Source organism: Aedes albopictus, chromosome 3 (assembly GCF_035046485.1).
Source record: "Aedes albopictus strain Foshan chromosome 3, AalbF5, whole genome shotgun sequence".
Taxonomy (NCBI): Eukaryota; Metazoa; Arthropoda; class Insecta; order Diptera; family Culicidae; genus Aedes; species Aedes albopictus.
In genome coordinates this window covers 203,246,393-203,258,219 of record NC_085138.1, presented here as the reverse complement: position 1 = coordinate 203,258,219, position 11,827 = coordinate 203,246,393, and the positions used below count along the sequence as shown (strand labels likewise).

Below are 11,827 nucleotides of genomic sequence, written 5' to 3'. Positions count from 1 at the left end.
ATCGTTTTAGAAAGGAACAGCCGCACCGTAGGAAACGCCGCAATGTTATTTCCCATAAGGATGAAGTAAACAGGGAGTGAAAACCGCGGCTGTACCTTTCGGAAGTTATAGGCCGCGTGCACTTTTGTGCAAATCCCTCAATACCAACAAGAGGACAATTTGCTCTCAGTTGTTGAAAAGTTCTGTTGCGTTATAGATCAGAACATTAACAACAATTCTAATACGTGATTTAATTTTATGCGTATGTTATCTACAGTATTCAAATAAAACATCACTGCTTATTGAGTGTGAATTGGTCCGTTGAATTGAAAATACTACTCATTTACTGCAGAACAGTAAACAACACGTGACATTTTAAGATTTCAACCATCTAGGTATGGCCCCAAATAAACAAAATTATATAAGTAATTTTTACCGATAAATTTGTTTCTAGAAGGGATGAAAATCAAAATTTACTGCGATCAAATGTGTTATCTTGATTTTTTTTAAATTAGAACAGAAAAGAACTATCAAAATGAAAACAATGTGAATACGATATACTCATTCTATAGACTTGTAAAATACAACTAGGAAAACGAAAACGTCGAGCGTGAATTCTTCATTAGTTGGACTAGGTTTTCTTGACCAAACTGCCTTTGGGCTCTGTTCAATGTTGTTTAGTAAACATTGGTGATCAGTCGATAGAGACGGTAGGTATCTACAAATCGATAAAAAAGTATATATAACTAGAGATTAGCTGTGATTTTTGGTTGTGTCAACCAATGAAAACAAATTGAAGAATCAATAAAATAATTACAAATGACAGGAATTTGTAAATATATTCAATGAATTAAAGTAGACAGAACATTTAGAAGAAACATTAGCGAAGAAGGTGAAGGGAGAGACTCCTACTTACGAGAAACGATTGAAATTCAAACCCAAATTCGTTAGAACGATTGTTTGCAGAATAACTACAAAGTAGCAGTTTTTACCTTTGTTATATTGAACAAATTACATACGCATATTGTATAATACGAACATAAATCTGAGTGGGCTAGAATCTTTTGGCCTTTGTTCGTTTGTGAGATATTATAAAGAGAAATAAATCTAAAACGGAATGTCTCATTTACTTGCTATGTTTTATTTATCAGTGCCGAACACAATTCGAACGAGTATAAACCATCAGGTGAGAACATTCATTGACATTATCCTACATACAATTATATTTAACTTTGGCATTTAAAACGGCACTTAAAGCTCTTCACGTTGATACCCAGCACTTGGAGTTTGGTAAATCATGTCTTCTTCGATTGTTCTCTGATTTATCTAAAAATATAAGTATTAGTTGTCATTCATTAAACTCCAAGAGTATACCTACTTCACTATGACAACATTATATAGAAATCTCTCATAGTGAACTAGCTTACTTATAGTACTTACCTCACTTTTCTCATCATCAGCACCATCAGCATCAGTTTCCGTCAAAATTTCATCGAGTTGTTCATCAACGGGTAATTCGTCTGTGACACCTTCTTCCGATACAGAAAGCTTTCCGAATTCGGTTTTGATAAATGAAGCCAATTTGTCTTCGTATACATTCCTGTTGTAGTATTCGTTTGCCTCCTAGAAAGTTCATGCTTTCGTATATAATTACTCTCAAATAAATCATCATATCCGTACCCGACGAACTTTGAAGAAATTTTCATTCATTCTTCCTTTGGATTCCTTCTCGATCATTTTCAAGTTATTCAACATATCCACATCGTCTTTGTTGAACAGCAGAAAACTTATCCCAGATCGATACGATTCCTCAAATTTGCCAGCTACAATAAAACATACTCATTGTTTTCACTCTATCGAAGTCGTTATTATTTTATACACTAACCTTCATAATAAGCCATCTGAAGATATTGGTAATGCCCGGCAAAAAGATTATAGTAATACTTTCCTCGCACCATACCCATCTCTCGAGTACAGTTTCTTTTACAGTATAATACATTTGTAAAGTGATCTATAAATATGGAAAATAACCTTTGTAACATATCTATATGAATCGAATAATAATGGGTGAGAATATTAAAAAATCAACATATTGAAAATGTGTTAGCTATACAAAGTTTTGCCGATTGCGTGCGATTTTTAATAATTTAACGATTTCATCGATGAATTTTGTAGGGTGTGAGTGCCATAAGTAATCTCACGTTTCCAAATTTCATTTTATTCGAAAACAAGCGATAACGGCGCCGATTGATGCCATTCTTTTTGTTTTCGTGCGTGCTCGCTTGTAACGAAAAAATACAAAAATAAGAAACAAAACAAACAGCGCTTCAATCATTTGTCGTAGGATAAAAATGGGAGCCACATGCTTAATAAGGGAACCAATACCCAATATAAAACGCATCTTTTGACATAAGCTATAGCAGTGGTTTTCAACCTTTTTCAGTCCATGCACCCCTTTAGGGTTTCCCCAAATCTCATTCCCCCCTTCATCGAACAATTCCAATACATTGATGTATGCACTAGGATGATGAAATTTTATTTGAAAATAAAGTTATTTTGGCCACCTGCTTATCGGTGAGTTTGCTGTTTTGAAAATCAATGCGAATCTTGCACCTGAACAATCCCAGCTAGTAATTTTATCCTCGGAGCTGACGTTCACAAAGCACACTTCATTCGTCTTTATCTGAAGAATCTTTGAAAGTCCTAGTTTGCAAATATTCTTAAAAGTGTTGACGAATTACATGCCTTATGCTTCTCGAGAATGTAATTTTGTCAATGAGTGATAACAGCTTTCAAGCATTGTAAAATTGTTAGATATAAATTTTCTCGTCAAATTTTGCAGTTCACTTCGAATGCTTTGAAAGAATCCACAAATGAAGTGTTGATACTTTGCTACTTGATGATGAAATTTCAAAATGAGCTTGACCAATTTTTGGAAAAAGTCAGAAAAATAGGCTAACGGTAGAATATTCTAGAGTGGAAAATTCCCCCCCCCCCTAGGATGACGAAATTCCCCCCTAGGGGGGAATTCCCCCCTGGTTGAAAACCACTGAGCTATAGGGACCATTTAAGCATAATTAACCTTTCAGGACGCGCGCCATCAAGCAGCTGAAACTGCACCTCGCTCGCGTTGTATACGACGAGCGAGGTTTTTTGGTGGTGTTGTATTTTTTACAACAGCGCGCGTCCTGAAGGGTTAATAAAGTTTAAGGATACGCTTGTAGAGTTTGATGTTAATATGAAAAAAAAACTGGTAAAAATACACCAGTTTACAAAATAAAACGAAAGTCGTGAACTTCTGTCAACGACCAAAATTTTTGAAGCATTATTTAGCGCTGATTTTGAAACCGTGCATCAAAAAAATTAAAATAGAGCAGTTTTTGAGTTTTAGCTCAATATCGAGTTTTATAACTTTTTGAAATATGGAATTTAATAAAATTCATATATCTTGCGTTTTGTTCAACCAACTGCTTCCATAAATTAAGAGCTGAATATAATACCATTCGGTCATCTGAATGCAGGTTTTGCGTCAGATTGCTGAAATACAAGAGTTTGGCGAGTTTTGGGGACGATCTTCTTAAATTTTAGCATATTCTCCAAAAATATATGAAGAAATGTATTTTTTTTTAAATAAATGACAAAAACAATTTAAAATTTATTTCTCAACGTTTATTTGACATGTTATATGTCATAAAGTTACAGTAAAAAAATCAGCTCAATCGGAGCATTGACTACGGAGAATGAGATGTGTGAAGTGAGCGACTTTGCTTAAAAATAGAACAAAAATCGATTTCAAATCATCAACCTTGTATGGAAAGTCGAAAAAATTTCCGCTCTACTGTATTTTTTTTCCTTTGCGTTTTCGAACTCAGGGCATGATTCTACACCAAAAACGATCATCAGCTTACCGAGTTCAAAAATGCTGTAAACTAGTGATATTTGCAGAGATGGTTCAGTTTCCTTGACACAGCAAAGGGATCAGATGCTTGTAAGAAAAAAGTACACCTTAGATATTCTATATCGAAAAACATCCACTTTTTATAGGTGCTATACTGCCCTTCTTGGCAAGTCAGTCCCATGTCCCCCTTTTCATTGCCCTTCTTCAAAATGTTAGTGCCTGAGGGGCAATGCATGTGATGAGTCACATCACATTCATTTATTTAGTTCACATCAAATTCATGATAATACTGAATCAACAATTTGCCGCCATAATACTCGATTTGCAGCTGCAGCTCTCCATCCTCGGTCACGCCCAACACTCGCCAGATCACGCTCCACCTGGTCCGCCCATCGTGCTCTCTGCGCTCCACGCCTTCTTGTACCAACCGGATGGTTAGCAAACACCAACTTTGCAGGGTTGTTGTCCGGCATTCTTGCAACATGCCCTGCCCACCGTATCCTTCCAGCTTTGGCTACTTTCTGGATACTGTGTTCGCCGTAAAGTGCAGCGAGCTCGTGGTTCATCCTTCTCCGCCACACACCGTTCTCCTGCACACCGCCGAAGATCGTCCTTAGCACCCGTCGCTCGAAAACTCCGAGTGCTTGCAGGTCCTCCTCGAGCATCGTCCATGTCTCGTGTCCGTAGAGAACCACCGGTCTTATTAACGTCTTGTACATGATACATTTGGTGCGGGGGTGAATCTTTTTTGACCGCAGTTTCTTCTGGAGCCCATAGTAGGCACGACTTCCACTGATGATGCGCCTTCGTATTTCACGGCTCACGTTATTGTCAGCCGTTAGCAAGGAACCGAGGTAGACGAATTCTTCTACCACCTCGAAAGTATCCCCGTCTATCGTAACATTGCTGCCAAGGCTTGTCCTGTCTCGCTCAGTCCCACCTACCAGCATGTACTTTGTCTTAGCCGCATTCACCACCAGTCCGACCTTTGCTGCTTCACGTTTCAGGCGGGTGTACTGTTCTGCCACCGTTCCAAATGTTCTAGCAATAATATCCATGTCATCCGCAAAACAGACAAATTGGCTGGATTTCGTGAAGATCGTACCCCGGCTGTTGAGCCCGGCTCGTCGCATAACACCTTCCAGGGCGATGTTGAATAGGAGGCAGGAAAGTCCATCACCTTGTCGTAGTCCCCGTCGAGATTCAAATGAACTGGATAGCTCACCCGAAATCCTTACACTGTTCTGCACACCGTCCATCGTTGCTCTTATCATTCTAGTCAGCTTCCCGGGAAAGCTGTTCTCGTCCATAATTTTCCATAGCTCTGTGCGGTCGATACTGTCGTATGCCGCTTTGAAGTCGATGAACAGGTGATGCGTTGGGACCTGGTATTCACGGCATTTCTGGAGGATTTGCCGTACGGTGAAGATCTGGTCCGTTGTCGACCGGCCGTCGATGAAACCGGCTTGGTAACTTCCCACGAACTCATTTACTTTAGGTGAAAGACGACGGAAGATGATCTGGGATAGCACTTTGTAGGCGGCATTCAAAACGGTGATCGCTCGAAAGTTCTCACACATTAACTGCCGTGAATCGCACATTTGTCCCATTTGCATAGGAAACCCAGCAAAGATGGGACTGATATGCGATTCACGGCAGTTAACTTGTCGCCTTTCTTGTGGATGGGACAGATTATCTCTTCCTTCCACTCCTCCGGTAGCTGTTCGGTTTCCCAGATCTTGACTACTAACTGGTGCAGACAGGTGGCCAACTTTTCCGGGCCCATCTTGATGAGTTCTGCTGCGATACCGTCCTTACCAGCCGCTTTGTTGTTTTTGAGCTGGTGGATGGCATCCTTAACTTCCCTCAGCGTGGAGGTTGGTTCGTTCCCGTCCTCTGCTGCACCAACATAGTCATTTCCTCCGCTGCCTTGGTCCTCCGTGCCTACATTCTCTTCGCCATTCAGGTGCTCGTCGAAGTGCTGCTTCCACCTTTCGATCACCTCACGTTTGTCCGTCAGGAGGCTCCCTTCCTTATCCCTGCATATTTCGGCTTGCGGCACGTAGCCTTTGCGGGATGCGTTGAGCTTCTGGTAGAACTTGCGTGTTTCCTGTGAACGGCACAGCAGTTCCATTTGCTCGCACTCCGCTTCTTCCAGGCGGCGCTTTTTCTCCCGGAAGAGACGGGTCTGCTGCTTCCGCTCACATCACATATGTCGTTTCTAATGTTAATCATATTTTTGTCACTGACAAGGTCATTTAAAAACAAATTTGATATTTTTTCCAACTCATTTTACAGCTCAATATGCCATGGAAAGGATACGCATGAAGTGAATACATTTTTTTTTGAAAATAGTTGGAGTTATAGTTCAAAAGGTAGGGGCTTTAAAAAACAACATGGTACTGACATGTGAAGAGGGGCAGTATATACCTGAACCCTTCTTTTGCATTATATACGATCATTTTGACCTAAATTGTGCACTACATCAGCATGCTGTTCCCAACGCAATGATGCGATAGGACTATAAAATAAACATGTAGGATGTAGGATGCGAAACATATGTAGGATTTTTTTCATAATTAGGTAATGGGATTTAAAGCGAACTTTGAAAGTGTTGGCGATTTTCTTATGTTTCACATAGGAAACTAGTTTTTATACTTCAAATGCCGTATTGTCAATTCCTACTTTTTACAGATGGGACTGGGAGCTGTATAGAAATTGTTCAATTTCTTAAAACTTTTCAATAATTTCAAAGATAGTAAATTCAGAAAAATTGCGTATTCTTGTAGGGTAGAAGCTTCAGTTTTGGCCAGCCCGGAGTTTTGGCCATAGTGCGGCATTTAGCCTGTTTCGATATATATCGGCATAAATTTAATTTCTATTAGTAGATTCTAATGTAATATGATGATGAAAGTTGTGAAAACCATACATTTTGATTAAAAACTAGAAGAAAAAAAATAATTTTCCTTTAAAAATCAGCTCCCATATGTCTATTTTGGCCAGGGTGCTTCTAATTTGGCCACTCCCATAAGAAATACACGTGATTGGCCAAAATAGAAACCAAAGTTGAGAATATGGCCAAAACTGCGGCAATGCTTCTATTTTGGCCAGTGCCACGTTTAATACAAAAATCAAGTATTAACTTGATTTTTGCATTTTTCTTATAAGGTATAGGCATAAACCTTTCATTTGACGCATTGGTTGTTTCCATTGGATTATTGGTTATTTTTATAAAAATGATTTCTCTTAGACTGGCCAAAACCGGTGCCCGCACTCTATGCTTTACAACTTCGTAGAAAATGCAAGAGATGATACTCTTAGATTTATCTATGTTTTTTTCAGTTTTTTTTTATTCATAGCCGTGCTCATGTTTTTAATTAAAATTTGCTCATGTCGTGATTTGTTTTTTTTTCTGTTGCGCTACCTTTTACTAAATTTGGAAAATTTCGACTTATGCAACTCACAAGTTTTTTTTAGTGATGGGTAAAAGCCGTGTCTTCTTAGTAATCTGAAATAATCAGTAAAACAGTGCCGTGAGGTAAAAGAATCCTTCCTTGTGCTTGGGTTATATATAGGAATGTGGTAACCAATGCACAGAAATCTCCGTTACTTTTGTCTTCCGACGGATCGAATCACGTTGTCTTCAAGAAACGTAGTGAGATTGTTCCTTCGAAACTAATAGTTGCGTTAGACTAGAGCTGTGCTCATATGTTTTTTTTTTTTATATTTTGTTGCATGCAATTAAAAGCAGATTGCCAGAGGGTGAGTATTTTTTATGAAGATGATGACATTCCTTGAGATTAATTTAAATCCAGTTTCAGACTTACACGGTCTTCGCAGTTGTTCAATTTTCAGAAAAGTTGTGCGATTCTTGTAATTTTATTATTCAAATATATTTACAAGTTAACTATGTATATAGTTTTTCGATAAAATTACTTAATACGATGCTGCTGGGATGACCTTTTTTACTTGCCAGAATTTACATTTATTAACCTGAAACGAGTAACTAAAGGGTGGTACGGTCAAATTTTGGTCATACATTTTTTTATAACTTGAGACTGCGTACATTAAAATAGCTGATTTTGGACCAGTAATGGTACATTGTTTGTAGCTTATACCATAAAATTTTCATCAAAATCGGTTTAGTATTTTCGGAGATATTGTTGAATCCTGAGATCTGCAATTTTAAAGTTTTGTACAAAAAGGATTCAAAAATAAGAACACATTTTTACTGTTTTATTTATATAACCTGAAAAAGTTGACCGATTTCGAAGAAAATTTTTCTGTTTGTAAAGTATGCATGTCAAAATGTTGTGTAAAAATTTCGTTCAATTATATTTTCTTAAGTGACACCTGGTCAGTTTTTTTTTCATATCCAAACCAGGGGCGTTTAACCCTAAAAGGGATACCTTCATGGCCTCAGTTTCGTCACCTCGCTGAGTGTGTTTTATCAAAGACGAGCTCTGAAAGGCGCCTGGGGTCCAATGGACCCCAGGTATCCCTTTTAGGGTTAATTTCGTCAATGATACACTTTCATGCAACATTTGAATGAGTCACTTTATCTGTCTTTCTTTTCAATTCAGAAAACGTTCTCATTCATCGTAGCACTCGGTAGTCTCTCTTCGGGGTGGCGTTGCTTGTGCTTCACTCGGCAGAACAGTAGTGCCTCACTCTTGCGCGTTAGTTTCTCAATGGTTACGGGCGCCGGTTAATTGGATTTAAGCGGTCAAACTTGTGTTCCTTTTTCATAAAACATAATGAGCATTCTATTGGCGAGCACCACTATTTGAAAAATTGTTTAAAATAGTGCTTTTAGCACATTGAAATTTTTCAATGACCCACACTGCCGTGAATCGCATATCAATCCCATCTTTGCTGGAGTTCCTATGCAAATGGGAAAGATATGCGATTCACGGCAGCACAATTGAAACGAAAATCCAAAGTGTTTCACTTCAATTTTCAAGCACACTTGTTTCAGTAGCAATAATGAACGAGCGTGTTGCAGTGTGAGTTATGAAGCTTCACAGCAGTCCCGTCGCATGGGAAACGATTTGCAGCAGCTTTCGTGCGTCATGTTTTCCTTTCGAAATTGCATGTCCCTGATTCAAACTGCTACAACTTTGAAAGTATTCTTACAAAATGGCTCAAAATTTTACTATGAACAGATTTTTATAATAGTATTTTATAATAGTATTATACTGTAAAAAAATTAAAAGAATCGGAGCAGTATTGGTAGTTCTGTAATCAAAATTGTACTTTACTGTCCTTAAAATGCCAAAAATTTACTATGGAGCGCTTTGTACAAAATTTAAAAAAGGCAGGTCGTTAGTTTTATCTAATATATCAACCAATACTTAATGGATTTTGATGAAAATTTTACGGTATAAGCTACATATAAAGTACCATCACTGGTCCAAAAATAAACTGTTTTGGTGTACGCAGTCTAAAGTTATGAAAAAAATGTTGTGACCAAATGTTGACCGTACCATCTTTTATACATCAACATACAATGTGTGGAAGACTTTTTCATAATAGTTTTGTCAAACTTTACCGTGGTGTAGCGATAATAATTATGTCAACGGAAGACCGCAAACGAAACTCTCCAGGTCGTGAATGTAATTTCCATTCATCACATGGAGAGAGGCCTTCACTGCTTGTGTGTAACGTTCAGCCCAGTGACAGGCATTGTTGTCTACATCTCTTTTGTTTGTTATAATGGCCCCAAAATGTGTTGATCAAATGAAAATGGGCCCCTAATGTCTCTACTGTCACTCAATTTTTTTTATATACGCGTGTCAAAGACGTGGTAACGTTAGTGGTAAAACCATTAAAATCCGCTAATCGGCAAACTTTTAGATGAAACTTCAAGGTAAATGCCCTTTATACTCCAATTTTTATAATTTGCCTCCGAACTGAGATAGTATCTAGTAAATGTAACTTTTTGTAATATAATATTCGCATCTCTGGCTCTCGATTCCCGTCAGTGCAGGAATTTTTCGTAATGGAAATTTGCTTGATTTCGTTGGGCACATAGTACCCTCGCAACTGCTGGCCTCGGTTGGTAATTGTGAAAGTAAAATGAATACTAAGCAGAGCAGATTTGATGTGTTGAGACGACATTGAGAAAAGAGAATCAATGTTTTATGAATAAAAAAATATTGTAGTGACCGCGTTGTTATCCTGTTGGATTTCATTTCACTGTTTAAAATTACTTACTTCCGATGGCAGACACAAAGTCTGGTATGAATCCGTGATCGAATTCTCCTTCGCAGTACGCCCGGCACTGATTTTCATCGTAGATGAATTGGATTACCGAGCTCTCCAAAAACGATATGACATTTTCCCATTCTTTGTCGTTGATTGCCAATATACCAGCGACGAACAGCTTAACGAATTTCTAAAACGATAAAAAACGGCATCGTCAATTACCTACTCTACTATTTGAAACTCATGAAGTTTTTGATGTTAATTTAATTTATATGTTTTATTTTGCTAAAGATATTTTTTCAATAAACTTTTTGGATCAATTTTTGGGCTATTGTTTAAATTAACATTTAAATATTTTCATGTTTTCAACTTGCACATAAAATTTCTTGTAATGACAACTTTGCCGAAGACACGGCAGCTTAAAATGCTTAATGTTTTTATTTATTCATAGATTGTTTTGAATAAAAATCAACAGCAATACAAATCAGTTCACAATAATACCTTCTCTTCTAAATCCACAATTGCCTCCTTATCGACACCCGGTTTCTCGATAGCAAGCTCGAAATTCTTCTTCATCATCTCGTCACCGGGATGCTTAACCATGTAGGTCAGTGCAGCGGATGCCGCTAATGTCATTTGGTTCGTCTGAAAAGATCATTCCAAGTTGTTGAGATTGAAGCATAAAGTGACGATGATATATATATACTCACTTTTGTGTAGCATACGTGGAGATAAGAGTATGCTTCCCTATTTTTAAATATATCCATATAATAGTTATCGAAATCACCTTCAAATGGCAGGTAGTTTGCGTTTCTTTTTCGACATTTCGTAAGGCACAGAGTTCGTTTAAGTATCAATTCATAAAAGCTTAAGTTCTCCACATCGTTTTGATGTAGAAAATCACCTTTGTTTTTAATATTTCTGCTCTCATAATCGCATTCAATTCTACAATTAGCCGTAGTTTCATAGTAATGCCTGTACTTGTCAAGAGCGAATTCCAGAAAATATACGCAATCATCAAACTCGTTCGACAAGTAGCTTTGAACTCCTCGTTCATAGAGATCGGTGAATGAATTGGCTGGATCACTGCTACCAAGTTCATCCTCTTCTTCTGTCGAACATACTATTTTAAGTAAAACTGCGACCGTAATACTACACTTAATCCACATTTTAAACAACTAAATGATGCTAAAATTTGCCAGCCGCACGCATCGAAATCGAAAGTTACTTCCTTGCTGGACCGGTCAGAACTGTGAAGCATTTGAACATAAGAAACCAGATGTTTCCGTCTTCATACCGTTCGTTTTAATCAGTGAGTGATCGAGCAGCGTTTATTTACAACCAACTTGATCATCGTGCTCATTTGCATGTATTAGTGATAATATTGGATGTAGCACGCGCTTTGCTTAAGTCACACTTTTATGGTTTGCTGAAAAATTTTATAATTAAATTGACGACACATTGACTGAAACAGATTTTTGGTGCAATCCAGGGTTGTTAAACGTTAATCAACGATTAACGCCGTTAACATTAACTTTCGCGGAAATCAACGTCAACGGCGTTGCGTTGATTTTAATGAAAATTAACGTTAACGTCATCGGGTTGCGTTAAATTAACGTCAACGATGACGTTTCTTCAATCGTTAATTACTGTGATGAACGAACAATTGAAAAGTATTGAGTCAATACATATGGCTCGTCTGAGTTTACTACATTTTGATTTAAGGTGAATATATAACGAAGC

General features: G+C 37.7%; 1 protein-coding gene across 1 annotated transcript; it reads right to left on the bottom strand.

Moving 5' to 3' along the window:
• Positions 1-1,099: 1,099 nt before the first annotated feature.
• Positions 1,100-11,479, bottom strand: LOC109416168 (cartilage-associated protein). Its single transcript, XM_019690142.3, has 7 exons — positions 10,795-11,479; positions 10,586-10,729; positions 10,094-10,274; positions 1,865-1,990; positions 1,660-1,802; positions 1,420-1,602; positions 1,100-1,305 (listed from the first exon to the last, which is right to left on the bottom strand). The coding sequence occupies exons 1-7, from the start codon at positions 11,251-11,253 to the stop codon at positions 1,231-1,233; spliced, it is 1,311 nt and encodes a 436-aa protein (XP_019545687.3). The 5' UTR covers positions 11,254-11,479; the 3' UTR covers positions 1,100-1,230.
• Positions 11,480-11,827: the final 348 nt, after the last annotated feature.